General features: G+C 40.8%; 1 protein-coding gene across 4 annotated transcripts in view; it reads left to right on the top strand.

Moving 5' to 3' along the window:
• ANK3 (ankyrin 3) overlaps positions 1-15465 on the top strand; it is a 616244-nt gene that overhangs the window by 496115 nt on the left and 104664 nt on the right. For 2 of the 4 annotated variants that reach the window (XM_053922530.2, XM_045195999.3), the window contains 3 exons: positions 1157-1229; positions 1397-1459; positions 13178-13231. In XM_053922530.2, coding sequence (XP_053778505.1) covers positions 1157-1229; positions 1397-1459; positions 13178-13231 — 190 coding nt within the window. The remainder of the gene's footprint in view (positions 1-1156; positions 1230-1396; positions 1460-13177; positions 13232-15465) is intronic. The other 2 variants (XM_045196000.3, XM_045196001.2) reach the window with 1 other exon arrangement.

The raw sequence follows: 15465 nt of genomic DNA, 5'->3' as shown, positions 1-15465 counted from the left end.
AAGGGACATTTGGTAGAAACTTTAAAAATCTGAATATAGACTTTCATTGATGATAATACATTAATATTAGTTCATTAATTGTAATAAATGTACCATAATAATGTAAGATGTTAATAATAGGAGAAACTAGTAAACTCTATTCTATCTTTACAAAATTTCTGTAAATCTAAAATTGTTCTAACATAAGAAGCTTATGTAAAACAAGGTTCAATTGCAGTTTCACATGGTGGAAGAGGCACCAAATAGTGCTTTATTTCACCACAATAACTGAGGACAGGGTGTGGGATCACATTGACCCAGTACTGTAAGAACTGCTGTAAGGAACTGTGGACTTTCCCCTTTCTGAGTTTTAACAGCGGAGCTTTATGTCAGTTGCTTTGTTTAGACGTGTATCTTCCTTGGTTCCATAGTCTTTCATATGTTCAGAATTGAGAGGGCTCTTTGAAACATTAAGTCATTAAGATTCTCTAACAGTCATGCTGCCTGTGTCTTCAGATGGATACGATCTCTGTAGGTAAGAAGTTGCCAGAGCAAGTAAGAGACTCAGTAAGGCCTTTCTCCTGCCCTGTATCGTTCTTTAAATTTCTTGTACAGGTTAAAATGATCTTGCAAATGCATTACATCCAAAATAGTTTCTTCATATGCATGGTAGTTAAATCATGTGATTTATGCAATCTAAATATCAATTTATTCCAAGAATTAAAATGTATACTTACGTAGGGAAGAGAAAATAAATGACTGGTTGGACAACTGGTAAAGACATATTTCTTGCCGTTCATTTGGCTTATCTTCAGCCAAGATATTTAGTAAAATGAGGTGGCAGGTGCATCAGAGCACAAAAAGTAGAGAAAAAGTATAGGCAATATCGCTCTTTGTTGTTTGAAAAGCCTTTTTAGGGACTTAAATACTTTAAGCCAGTGTGCTTTGTCCCTAAAGTTGTTCACCTTGTCTTTGTTCTCTGCCATATACATGGTGAGGGCCTTAGTGCTACTAAAGGACAATTTTGATGTCATTTTATAGGTGGGGGCTTCAGGATAAGCAACACATAAATCAACTAGTAATAAAGCAACTAATTTGGAAAGAAAGAAAGAGCCTCATTAAAACATGTACTCTCCTCATACTGAAGTCACTGTTTTTTTGTTGTTGTTGTTACTAGACTGTCACAGAGAAGCACAAAATGAATGTTCCAGAAACAATGAATGAAGTTCTTGATATGTCTGATGATGAAGGTATGTAGGAAAACCTCCTTTGCGTTCTTAATAATTAAGAGTGACTATGTATGTCTTTCCTGAAGAAAGTCATTGCAAAAATATTTGTAGAAACATTAAAACGTGTTGTTGTAGTTTCAAGAGTATGCATTTTCCACACACTTACATTGTTCACTTAAATCATGCAGTTCGTAAAGCCAACGCCCCTGAAATGCTCAGTGATGGCGAATATATCTCAGATGTTGAAGAAGGTATTTGCAAATTTTTATTGTGATGAAACTTAACTACCATCTTTATCTTCCATTTCTAATCTTTCAAATGTAACACTTCCTGGAGTTACTAACTTTTCATTTTATCTTTAGATTATTAATTTATGTGTCATTTAAACAATGCCTATTAGCTATTACTGATCCTCGTCTTTTAGTCTCTTTGAACCCATTCTCGAACCCATTCTCCAGCTTGCAAGTACGTGTCTCACTAGTATCTAGATGGTTTTCTATTTGCTTCTAGTAAGCAGGAAAGTGATGTTTTATTGTTTACATCTGAAAATCTCAAAAGGGAAAACTGATTCATGATTACAGCTAAAACATTTTTTTAAATAAGCAAGAGACAATATCCTTATAGGTACAAGATCAGTTTCCCATTCTAAGATTTTCCTTCAGCTTTGTAGTGAAAGCAGCTTTTGATCTTGAACTAATAATGAAAACACAACCCAGACAAAATTGCTTTCAAAATATAAATTTTCAATATTGATTTCATAAAAAAATCAAATCAAAATATGAGGAATCATAGCTATACTTCATGTGCTTAAAAGAAACTATATGTTTTCTGCCTTATTTAAAAATCAATACATTTGACTGGGATATTCATAATTAATGACATCTTTACAAGGTTTATTGGAAAACTAGTATTTTTACCATGAATAAATATTATAAAGATGGCAAATCATGGAGTTTTGCTGAAATAATTAAATGTTTACTTACAGAATTTATATTATGTTTCTTTCTTGCATCATTTGACTTTCCACAAGTACATTCTCCCTTAGGCTCCCTCCATTTGCCATCTCGCATGCAGTATTTTTCTCTGGGATCAGTCATAGTGTTGCTAGTCTTCCTCTGCCTTTAGGTAATCTTACCTATTTTAATTATCGGTTGCTTCTTTGATTTGCACAAAATTCATTGAAAAGCAAAATAGTGGAAAAGTTTACCTGATCCAAGGTCACTTTAACTATTTGCGTCCAGTTGTTACCGGACAGGGGCCTGACCCTGGGTGGGTCTGCCTAGGGCCAGCTGTAATGTGTGGGTTCTTGACTTCATGCAGAAAAAGTTTCACAACACGAGTCCAGGTGACTGTGAGGATAGGTTTATTAAAGCTGCGGACAGTGAAACAGGGAAGGGCTCATCACAGAGGAAGCAACAAGAGAGCCCGGGCTGGGCTGCCTTAGCTCACTGGGAAGTCAGAGAAAAGGAGGCCTTGGGGTCAGATTGGGGGCATTAGCCTGGGACAAGCTGCCAGCTGCCCATAGCCTTAGAGTTTAGGAGCCTGCATGCCTGTGGGGAAGAAGTGAGGGAAGAAGGGAATCCTGTGGGCTGCTCCCCATAGGGCGAACTGATCTAAAGACGTGGGTCCTTTGTCTTGAGGTTTTTACCTCTCTCTTGCAGTTGGGAATCTTAGGGGAGGGATACAGTAGAATATTCATCAGTTCTCCAGGTGTGCCCTTTCAGGGTCATGGTCTCCTCTGATTGGTCAGTGACAGGGCAGGGGTCTTTAGTTATTGCAGTTGGTTCTGGCCACTGCCACCTGGTTTTGCTGCTTTTCTGGGCCTGAAGCTGAAATACAACTGAGACCTGGATGTTATCTGCTGGGAGGAAAGGCCAGAGGAGAAGAGGTAGAAACATTACCTGGCCTGGGGCGAGGTCCTTGTTTTCCCAGTCTTGCTTCCTGCCAGGCACTGGGGGAAGGGGCCTTCCTCCCTGGTGACCGTCTGCACCTGGCTGTAAAGTGCTCAGCCATCCTGTTCAGCTGTCTGTCTCAGTTTCCCTGTTCTACTTGCCAAGAATTTCCCCGGCTGCTCACTGTGGGCCTCACAATGACAGCCCACTGTTGGTGTGTTAGTGTGGCAGGGACTGAGCGTCCAGAAGAGCTAATGCCATGTGGTCATTAAGGACCAGGAAGGACCTGTCTCATTGTTTGTAAATGCTGTTTTGATAAATTTAAACACTTTATTCATTTTTCCTTCCTTTCCTCTAAAGCATCAGGTATATGTTTATGTCCATTCTATCCCCAAATAGATAATATTTGTATCATCTTTAGGACTTTAAGAGCACTATGCTTTCTTGTCATATGATATTTCAGTGCCTTCTTATGCCATATTTGCAGACTAATTTCTGATGTGCAGAAGATAAAAGAAAAATGTTCTCACATAGATATGTACACATGCAGCCAATGACATCAAAAGTATGTTTTTCAAATGAAATTTGTATGAAATATGATAACCACAGACCTAAAACTTTGCTAGTTTTTAACAAAATATCCCAAAAGAGCCACATCGATGAGAAACCAAGTTTGAATGGACTATACAAAGGAATATAGCCTTTATTCATGTGAATAACCAAATAATTTCAAGAAAAGGAGGAATTTTGAATCTCTTAGTTTGAAGCTACTTGATCTAGCTGTTTAACTAGAAATGAGTGTCATTTCCTTTAGATTTATCTCAGTTTGGTAATTTGAAATTAATAAGAAAAATTTAATTCCCATGTTATCGATCTTTCTTTAAACACATTGACCCTTGTTCTGTGGGCGTGTTCATGGGCTGTTGGAGTCAAATGGCTTTTGATTTCATAACATGGTCGAATTTAATGTGGAAAGGGGTTCCTTAAAGTCCGACAAAAACCATCCAGTGCGGGAATTGCCTCCACGGAATCCTCTGCTTAGGACTTCCTTTTCCCAGGTACCCCAAGTGATAGGAATTTCCTGATTCCCGAGCTGCCTACTCCACTGAGAACAACTCTGACTTTAAAAACTCTTCATTTGTTTGAGTGTTCTGTAGCTTCTACTCATTGATTCGGGCTCTGATATATTTGGCACTATTTAGAACAAAATCTGCCTCTTTCATGTGATAGTCCTTTCAATATTTGAAAACACTTTTCATATTTCTTCTTAGTCTTTTTTTCTCTAGGCATATTATCACCACTTCCTTCCACTGTTCCCTCACCGTCCTACTCAATCTCCCATGCACATTTCAGTCCACCTCTCTCTACCCAGCGTGAACCGAGGGGCCAGACCTGAACACGATGTTCTAGATGTGGTGTGGTCCAAGCAGACAGTGGAAGAGTTACTGCTTTGTCCATGGATGACACTAAAATCTATTACCGAAGATTAAGATATTTTTGAAGTTATAATATACATTTAATTTGACATTAATATTACTATCAGTTAATGTCCCTAAATTTTACTTATAAAGGAGCACCGTTAAGCCACATTTGTTCTATCATGTGGTTTATGTCATTCTTTGCTGCAGAAACTAACATTTCTATTAATACTCCAAATCCCAAAACAAATAATTTGAAATGTTAATTCTAGGAGGCCCCTACAATGTTAATGATAGTTTTTACTTCTGACTCATTTGCTTGAGAGTGTGGCCAGAGCTCTGTCGCTTTAGTTGGATTTGGGGCTGCCTGTTGCAGTAAGGCCCGGGAACTGTGGCAAATAATTATCTCCATGAAACCACATGTTGTGAAAATCTCTCTCTACAAGAACAAGTAAGAGATTACTACACTGGTATCTCAGGATGCTGATATAGCAGCTTTTTAAAGCAAATAAAAATACCAGCAATATGTGCTGTTCAGTTTTCTCAAGAAAGAATAGAAGAATGAATGTGTAATATGGGAAAATATAATTTTAATTCTAAATTATAAAAGTTGAGTAAATATTAACAGAACAGTAGTCTCTCTTCTTTCTGTTTTGCTTTCTCCTTCTCCTTCTCCTCTTACTCTGGTCCACTGTGAGAAATCATTATGGGAGAAAGAATGTTTGGATTACTTGCTCAAAAAAAATTAAAAGAAACAAGTCTAGACAATGCTATCAGTCAATGACCTAGGGGCACGATGGAGTCAAGTTACAGAGTAGAGCAAAGGATGAAGGCTCAGCAAAGCAGAGCAGTAGAAGGAAAGGAGATGAGCAACCTTGTCTAAGGTAGGATTTTAAGCCCAAACATTATACAGGTAGGAGGTAGGTAGAGCTCCTCAGAGGCCTAGACTGGTTCACAAATATCTTAATGCTCTACTGTCTTCTTTCCCAGAAAATGTTATATACATCAATATTAATATACATACAACATGAATACATTGATTCTAGTGCCAGTTAGATTCTTCTGTTTTACAATTGAGATTGTAATTCAGAAGAAAGAGAAGAAAAAATGAGAGAGAAAGAAAGAGAGACGAGAGTGGAAGGAAGGGGAAAAAAGAAAAGAGATAAATATAAGAAAGAGAAAGGGAAGGAAAGGAGAAAGAAAATTGAGATTAAGGTTTAAATTGTTTTCCAATTGGAGGTCCCCTCCCAAGAGAATTCAGTTAGCTTTAGATCAAAATTGGTTTTCAATGATAAATTCATATAAAATGTATTTTGTAATTTTTTTTAATGTATATAAAATATTATTTTAGCTTGTATAATTCTTGTGGGTTGGGTAGCAGAATTTAAAACTATAGATGGGACATAATGAGAAATGGAATTAAACCATCAAAAGTAAAATCCAAAAAGGCAGCTCTGTGAAACACAACCCTGCTAAACAGATTTATGAGACATCTAGGTGAGCAAACTTGCTGGGGGGAATTATTTAATCCTTAGGTACTTACAAATTTAATAGGGCTGCAAAATCTCTTCAGGATCAAGTGCAGATCCAAAATATTAAAATAAAAAATAACATTCCATGTACAATGTGTGCTAGAAATAATTATCAACTAGGTAAGAGTTTGCAATCTGATAAAGCCATAAAATTTCATCCTGTATTAGCGTGATGTGAGGGGTGAGGAGAGTCAGGCTCAGCTCACCTTGGTGCCAAGTTCAGTGCCCAGTAGAAGCACTGAAGATTGCAAAGAGCTGAAAGGGCCGGGCCAGTGTCATGAAGCCCGCGCTCTCCGTTATACTGATGCAGAAGCACAGCCCAGATCAATGTTGAGTGGCTTGCCCGACCAGGCGAGTGGCAGAGCTGGACCAGGAGATGGAGCGGACAGGCTGTGCTTTCAGACGGCATCTTTCACTGGTACCCTAACATGATCTGTCTGTTACATACAGAGCCCAAGGGTGTATTTTTAAATTTCTTTTTTTAAAAAAATTTATGGTTAGGAGAGGGAACAAATCATGCTCTTCAAAATTATCACAAGGCAGTAATAATTATTTTTTAAAGACTTTAATGAGACTACAATAGAAATATTATACATTCATCTGGACAAAAGAAATATGCTGACCAAGGGATACAAGTTCAAGTAAAATAAACATAAACACGATTTAGAATGGATTTTAAGAATCAAAGCAAGTCATTTTAGTAAATATGTCCAAGTATTCTCAATTAGGAGAGAATAACTTGAATTTTACTTGGCATAATCTGCAACTCAACAAATTAGGAGAAATTAGTTTGAGAAATGTGGAGCTAGATATCAAGAACGGCACCAGAAAAATACCCATTAGGACCCCTCCTCACCAAATGTCAAGGACCATCCTGCCATCCTAATCTCTTTGTTACCCCAGTAAGTATACCAACCGACTGTGTTTCTATTTAATAGCTCTGGAAAGATGCTCGGAGATCAGCTTGCCCCCACATGGTTCAAAGGAGTGGCGGTTGTGTCAGGCAGAAATTGTTCTTCACCTGAAATTTTATCATTGGACAAATACCTCTTAAATCATCAGCCTTTTGCTTGATATTTCTCTGCACGTAACGGAACTTTCACACAGACGTTACGTAATTACACGCTACTCACAGTGATAAAGTCAAAGTGAAACACCAGAAGCAGTGACCAAGTCTTATTCTCAGCTGTAGCCCCAGATCCCAGTACCGGGCCTGGTGCCCCGCACATCTTCCACATGCGTTTGGTCAGTTGCATCGAAGTGGAGGGAGACTCAAGAGAAGGAAAATTTCACAGATTTCGGAAAATGCAGGATGGAAAACGTGTGCCTGTTCCTTTTTCTCTCCATTAAATCCCTTCTCACTGAGACAGTCCTAGACTGTGTATTGAATTGATAAACAGCTTCATATTGACTCCCCCAGGGTGTGCTTGCATCTCAAGCAACAATGAATTTAAAGGAATTTTCAGCTAAAGAAAAAGATCTGTGGACGAGGGCCAAGGCCTTTATTCTAAAACAGAGCCCATCCTACCTTGGGTAGCCTTTCTTTGGAACTGGAATTGTTTAGTGATTTTCATCCACGTTATCCACAATATCCAGGGATTCCCAGCTATGTATTTGATGTTTCCATGGAGATTCTCACAGATAATTTACCTCACCATCCCCTGAATATACCCCTCCTAAACAGTGCCTCTTCCTACCCCTCTCCATCTGAGTACATTACCCAAGTCAACACCTGTGGTTAAGTGTAATTTCTTTTTCTTTACCAGTCATATCCAGTCCAGCAGCAAGTCCTACTAGTTCTACTTCCAGAGCACATCTCCAATCCCTGTCCTCTGCATCCCCATGGCTGCCGCCCTAATCCCACCTCCTGCCCCAACCATGTCTCCCATGGGATGCTGACTGCAGGAGGCTCTTTCCAGGGCTCCAGTCAGTCCTGCTTTCCCCACAAAGACCCAGCCTTCTTCACAGCATCCTCGGAGGTCTTTCCGGAGTACACACTGCATCGTGTTATTCCTTTCCCCAGCTTAAAACCCTCCACAGCTTACAGTAATGTTCTTGAGATTCATTCATGCTGTTGCATATAATTGTAGTTTATTCTTACGTAATATTCCATTGTCTGCCTATGCCATAATTACATTATCTATTCTTCTATTCATGTAAATCAGGCTTGTTGCCCGTCTGGGGCAGTCGCAAACAAAGCTACTATAAACCTCCTTATCTGTGTTTTCTGGTAGCCTACGCATACATTTCTGCAGGGTCGGGACCCAGGAGTGTAGTTGCTGGGTTGTGGATTACGCAAAGACAAAATTCATCAAATTCAGGTAGGATTGTGAGGTTATTTTTAAAACACAAGGACGACGATATTGTGAGCCGGGTGACTAAAGGCGGAGGAGACTGTGATTGGGATGGGGATGTGCGTGGCTTCTGAAGTGTTGATGTCCTGTTTCTTAACCTGGATGGTGTTTATATTATAATAATTTGTTAAGGTGTATGTTTACATGTTTACACGGTCATCTGTGTGGTTGCTGTATTTCAGGAAAAAAGTAGTCATCCCCCACAAATAATACAGATATACCCCAAATGCACAACTGAACTAAAAGCCTCTCAAGGCTGTCCAGTGCACTTAGCCTGAACCTTAGTCCCTCTGTGAGGTGGGTAAGTCCCATGGGAGGTGGCCCCTTGGCCTCCTCCTTTCTGCTCTCCTCTCAGTCATACTTTCTCATTTCTTCCTAGTGCTCATCTCAGTGTATTAGTCATACATTGGGGGCAGCAAAACTTTTCTGTGAAGGGTGGCATTGTCTCTTTCCCAACTACTCAAAGCTGCCTTGCAGCACAAAAGCAGTGGAGACAGCACCTCTGGTGCTCATAGACATGACTGTGGGACCAAACCTGATTTACAGGAATGGGAGGGCAGGCTGGATTTGACCCACAGACTGTAGTTTGACAACCTCTGAGTAATTATGTTTATTTTCTTTCAAACCAGCCTGTTAGTTCTAGCGGGGCGGAGCTGCCCTTGTCACTGTCCGAGTTCTTAGGACACACACTCAGAGGCCCTCACTCGTGGGTCCACGTGTCACTGGGTAAGCTTCACACATTTACTGTGTCTCTGTCCCTCCACAGGGTTCCATATACATGAACACTCTCAACATCCAGAACAAGTACTTAACCGTTTATTGAGCCCTTGCTGTGGGTGAGGCCTTAGGGGACATACAGTTCATGCATTACGTCATTAACACTCACAGTCATCCTCTCAGCTAGAGCTGTGCTTTTCCACTTCCTAGAGGTGGAAAGTCCATTCCGTCAAGGTGAAGGACCTTGATCAAGATCACATGAGTCAGCGCAGTGCGTATGCTCAAATCCCTGTCCGTAAACTCGACTCGCAGCACCTCCGTGGTGCCTGATAATTTAGATGAGAGTCCCACAACTGTGGGATTATTGTAAGTTCTGAATGAGATAATGATGTATGAAGGGGTGAGCCCGGAGATCTCAGGAAATGTTAGTTACAAGGTACCTTATCTTGCTTAATTTTGTCAAAGTAGTGGAGAGAATTATCTGTACTAATATTACTTCTAATTTGCACTTAGTCCTAATTTAAAGTGTTATTAGTTCTAATTTACATTTAGGAATCTGAAGCTCAGAGTTTAAGATATTTGTTCAGTTTCACGTACCAAGGAAATTGGAAAATGAATTTAGTTTTTCTGCTTCCACTCTTCTACTCAATGAGATGCTTTAAGTCAAGAGAAGAATGGATTAAGTGACAAGGAAATTTAAAAGAAGGGTGGATTACTGAAGGCCTCAAGGAGGAAGCATTTTAAGGAATAGGTGGAGTGATTTAAGGAATAGATAGAATTTGGACAAACATAATTTTTTTTGCAGGGGTGGGGTTGGGGCTGAGGGGAGAGGGTGGGTACTGGAAAGAGGCATTGCCGGGTCAGGAAATTTTTTGGTCAAAGTGACAGAGACAGGGGAGCAGAGGGCTCCACAGTAGAGCCCAGTGCACAAGGGGGAGGTGAAGCCGGGCACCAGCCTGGATGAGGACCCCAAGACAGGCCATGGCAGGAAAAGAAGCAGTTCTAGAAAACCCTCTCACGCTGACATTTAAGAGGAAGAGGAATGCCAAAAGCTATGGAGACAGAGTGGAGAGAGAAAGCTGGAGAGTGAGTTCTAGGGGAAGCCACGGGAGGAACCTCCCTAGGAAGGTCCAGTCAGGTGAGCACAGGCAACATGGGAGTCCCTGGTGATCTTAGCACATGGCACGTCCCTGACATCGTGAATGTAGACTCAGAAGGAGGGCTTCTAATGCAGAGAGGAAAGTCAGACAGTGGGTGTATTTTTCCCCCCAAGAAGCCTGTGGAATGAGTGGACAGAGGGATGGTTATCTTAAGAGAGGACGGGGAATGAAGCATGTTTATTGACTAAGGATGATAGGTTGTTTTTTCATTTGCCCAAAACACATTGCAATTTTGACCATGATTTCTCCCCCACCCCTGCCAAATTATTTTAATCCCTGCCCATGTACCTGCAGAGTCTGACCTGCTTCATGTGGACGTGAGTCCTAATCAAACCACCCCCGTCGCCTCCCCTTCTACACTGGCATCCTTACTACAGAGAGAAGAAAACACACCATCCGCAGTGAGAGCAAATGGCAGGGGCAGGTGGGGTGTGGGGCAGAGAGCCGGGAACAGCAGGGGTTAGACAACCAAGCACACGTGGGAAGGGGTGGTCTGACCACCTGGGCCAGAACCACAGTGAGGAGGAGCACTGACGATAGGCCTGGGTGTCTTTACCTTGTATGTGCACGTCTTTTAGCACAGAGATATAAAACAAACTAAAAAACTGATATTTATTGCCCTGCGCAAGGAAAGGCAGTTTGAATATAAGAGAAGGAAGAGGCCAAAGCCTTGCCCATAAAGTATACATGGTGCTGGTACTCCTTTGTACCTGGGGACAGTGAACACATTCCTGTTTGGTACATATGGTCCTTATGCGCCTCAGTAATGAAGAGCCGAGACTAAGAAGGTTTGGATTTGGAGTCAAAGCTAGACAAATCACTAAGAAAGGATGAACAGAAGAAAGAACCAATTGGCAGGCCACTGCCACCTCGAATTTAGGTAGCTACCTAATTTCTCTGCAAGTAAGAACCAACATTTCCGTGCCTGATTTCACAGGGCTAGCGTGTGGCTAGTAATTTATTCATCATCTAGGATTCTTTACTAGTGGCATAGATGTTAGATAACACGCAGAGTGTGAGTGACCTGGCACTCCTTCCTCACTGCATTCTGTCGTTGGTCCGAGATGTTCGTTTGACCAAGTCGGTGTACTGCGTACGTAATCTTACTTGGATGACTGAGGGGAATTTCTGGGTTAGGGTTAACGACTATTGGTAGGAATCCATGAAAAATGGTAGTGACTATTACAACACTGTCTTTTTCTACCTCTTCACAGGAAAGACACTGAATTCTTTTTCTTTGCTGGGATGGGTTTATTTATTAACCAAGTTCACAGGGGACAGTTTTCATTGCTACATCTGGAAAAGTTCCCACACTGAGTCATGCATGCTTACTTTAGAAACTATATCTAGCCTAAACTAAGGAGCAGTGAAGTACTGTACAGTTTTTTTAAGAAGCACATCTAGCCACAAAGAACAGAACAGTGTTGAAGAGTAAAGAAGCAAATTAACTTTTGTTCTCTCTATGAAAACAAATCAGCCTGAGCAAGAAGAGTCGTTTGTTCTGTAGGGTAACAGCCACTTGTTATTGTTTGAGAGACATACAGACTTTGCCCTTCAAGCCTGATTCCTTGTTGGCCACCTATGAAGCCACAATCTTCTGAGCAGGGAGAGCTGGGGAAAGGAGAGAGTGCAGAGGATGAGCCTCCCACAAGAGGCTCACGGATCCCTTAAAATGACACACACTTCTTTAGCTTTCTGAAGGCCACTTACTCCACTCATTGCGCATCTAAACATTTTCTCAGCTCATCCTATTGTTCTCACATGTTTGAGAAAGAAAGCAAGAAAAGATTATATTCCAGCATTTAGTTTATATTTTGAAAGAACCCCCACTGCCACCAGGAGATGCTGGAAAACAAATGGTTAAATGCGCGTCTGCTATTTCCTGACAGAAGGGGCAGGTGGAGAGTGCAGGGAGCAGGTAAAAGAGCTCCCTCCATTCTTCACCTTGGCCTTGGGGCCATCAGCCTCTCTCTGAGCCTCCAGCCATCTCAGAAGGTACTGGAGTCCAGAGCACCATCTGTGCCTCCAGCCAAACACCAGTGCCTGTGCTACAGACAAGTCTCTGAAGTGGAGGACACTATTCCATCATCTGTACATCCCAAAGTTCTTGTATCCATCCCTCAACATTCACAAGAGACCTCGCTTAAGACAAAGGCTTGATCCGAAGGGCGAGTTGCAAGGTCAAATACGCGCAGATCTGTAATCTTAGTAACTTTCCCATTAACTATAATGTGACTCGAAGGCTACTGTTGTCTTTACTCAAAACATAGGTCCCAGCCCAGTGCTCTACTGTCTTGCTACTCAAAGTGCAGTTTGCAGTCACCTAGGAGTTTGTTACACATTCAAGATCTCAGGGTCTGCCCTAGACCTGTGGGGTCAGCATCTGCAGTTTAACGAGGTCTCCGGGTGATCCAAATATACCCACTGAAATTTGAGAGGCACACCACTCAATTCATTGAATTCAGTTGCTGAAGCTGATGTTTTACTCACTCTAGTAGTTCCCACCAGGCAAATAGATATTTAATGCTGTGGAATCAATACTGCCGTTAGATAATTGTCATTAATTTGTAAGGATATTTTAGAGCAGTGTTTATCAAATTGGGAAGCTACCAGAAAGTACATTAATATCATGCATCTCCTTCTGTCTGCCTTGTTAGTTTATTTCTTCTGCTCCATGTCTTAAAGAGGCAAGTAAGGTCAAATATTGTAAAATCCGGAGTTTCCTCTTCCGCCTTGCTGGATACATGCTGGTTGGTATACATGCACATCTTAATATCTACATGGCAGATCTTTATATGTCAAAATACCTTCTCAGTTATATAGAACACACAGCCTAATGACTTACCTGCAGTCCCTGTTTTTTGTTTTATTTTAATTGTATTCATTTTTTGAATAGGTGCTAGATGCACATGGTATAAAATTCCCAAGGTACAAGAGTTGACGGTGAAAAGTAAGTCTCCCCCCTTCTCCTCGCTCGAGTGATCTAGTCGCCCTCTCCCAAGGCAAATGCTGGCTTGCACTGCACACCTTTACTGAGCATGTACTGTGTGCCAGGCTCTGCTCTGGGCACTGGACATGGAATTAGATAGAAAACAAACAGGCCCTCGTGGAGCTTGCATTTCGGTTACCAATTGTTTATAGTATTTGTTCAGTAGCATAGCATATTGCATTAGGTAAAAGTAGGGCTCTATATCAAACCTACTCATTTTGAATTTGATTTTCTCCATATTCTAAGTGATCTTACTCCAACAGCGTGAACTGGGTTTTATCTTGAAATGGAGATAATTCTATTTTATAATGTTATTATGATAATAATACTTATAAAACAACAAACAGTGCCTAGAACATAGTAAATGCTCAATAAATAGTGCTGATTTTAATGATGTGATCTCATTCTACTCTTCTGTAATGTACTCAAGAAATGGTTAAAGGTTTTTCTCATGGTTTTCATTTCCTCTCTTTGCTGTGTGATTATGAAAAAAATCGCTTTTTTCCGAGCAAGCAGAGTAAATTTGAATCTTCTAAATTCTGATCATTAACTGCTTATCTATAAGACTCTTTGCTGAATTCCAGTAAGAAACCAACTCCTGATAAATCACTAGCATATTTAAGCTAAATACCCCTTTATTCTTTCTAATCTAGCTTTTTAAAAATCCCATGTAATTTTGGAGATCTTCTATTAATCATTTGAAGTATTTTATGCTATTAATTTCAACTGTATAATGTTATGAAATACATACCTTGCAGAGATTCTGCATTTCACAGAAGAGAAATTAAGCAAAGATTCTGACAATATAATTTGCTGTAGTTACTCTAAGGAAAGAAATTTCTTAATGATTCTAGTCTCCATTTAGATAGGAAAGCAATTTTCAATCCCTAGTAAAGCAACAAAAGTATTCATTGATGATAGGTTTTTAGGGGGCAGGGAGAGTAGAAGAAAAGTATGTGCAAAAGAAAAGAAAGAAAAAAAGTACTTCTGGGACATGCAAACACTTCTAAGTATTAGGCCAAGAACTGTTTCCTTTATTCAGCCTCAAAGGGATCGTTAGTGGGCTTACCGAAGGACTGCAAGGAGCTCGGGTGAGGTACGTTCCAGCAGGCACTGCCCTGCGCCACCGGCATGAAACCTAAAAAGGAATGAGGGCACGCCTGTTTGATTGCCCACAGTCCTGACAGTCATTCAATGTACGTATTCTCTTTCTTTTGTCCTTTGTCCCTGGTTCTATATCGTATTATTTCCTGGCAGACAAAGTGTATGAATCTTTGGAAGTTTGATTGTGGTCCCGGAAACCTCTTCTCTTCGCCCAGTCACGATCGGAGGACAATGAAGAGATAGCTGGGACACTGAAGTGCAGGGCCTCCGAACGGCTTTTGTTATTTGCTTAATGGTGGGATCAAAATAGATTTGGGGTGTTTTGTTTTCTTCTTTAAATGTTTTCCAGCCTCTGGTATTATGTTGCCAGAAATGATTAACAAAAGAACACCAGTCCTCCCAATTCTGAAAGGCATAAAATCAATACTAAAACGATGAGGCCTCTAGTGGCATTTACCAGTGTACTTCCCCTGGACTGTGTCTACCCTGATCATATAATGCACTAAAGCTAACTCTAATTCATGCGGGATGCATTAGGCAACCCGTATGTGACCTCTCTGACTGACCTCTGGACCTTCTCATTTCTCACTCCGCTTTGTTTCCACCAATTATTACAATATAATAGCCCATCTCTAAACTCGGTGGTTTAATTTATTATTATCTCCCATGGTGGTGTGAGTTCACTGGGCTCAGCTGGGTTCTTGAGATCTTTCATGAGATTACAGTCGCATAGCAGCTGAGGCAGGAGTATCAAAGCAGGGTGTTCAAGATGGTGTCTTCGTCCAGAGGGCTGTCCCCTCAGCCAGGTTGGCTGCAACTGCTCAGGGCTGATCTCTGTGCCACCAGCCTGCATGGCTACCTTCAGCTCCTTCTCAAGCATGGTGCTCTCGAGGTAGTCAAATTTTTTATGTTGGGATTGGCTTCCCCTGAAAAAGTGTTCCAAGAGACTTAGGCAGAAGCTATAAGGTTTGTTTGTTGTTTGTTTTTTTTTTAACTCAGACTCAGAAGTCATGCAAAATCACTTCCCCTGCATTTTATTGTTCAAAAGTCAAGCCAATGTACCAAACATTTATGGGAAACATAAACCCACA

The sequence above is a fragment of the Desmodus rotundus genome, chromosome 4 (assembly GCF_022682495.2).
Source record: "Desmodus rotundus isolate HL8 chromosome 4, HLdesRot8A.1, whole genome shotgun sequence".
Taxonomy (NCBI): Eukaryota; Metazoa; Chordata; class Mammalia; order Chiroptera; family Phyllostomidae; genus Desmodus; species Desmodus rotundus.
The sequence above is the reverse complement of the archived record's forward strand: the minus strand, read 5'-3'. Positions and strand labels throughout refer to the sequence as shown.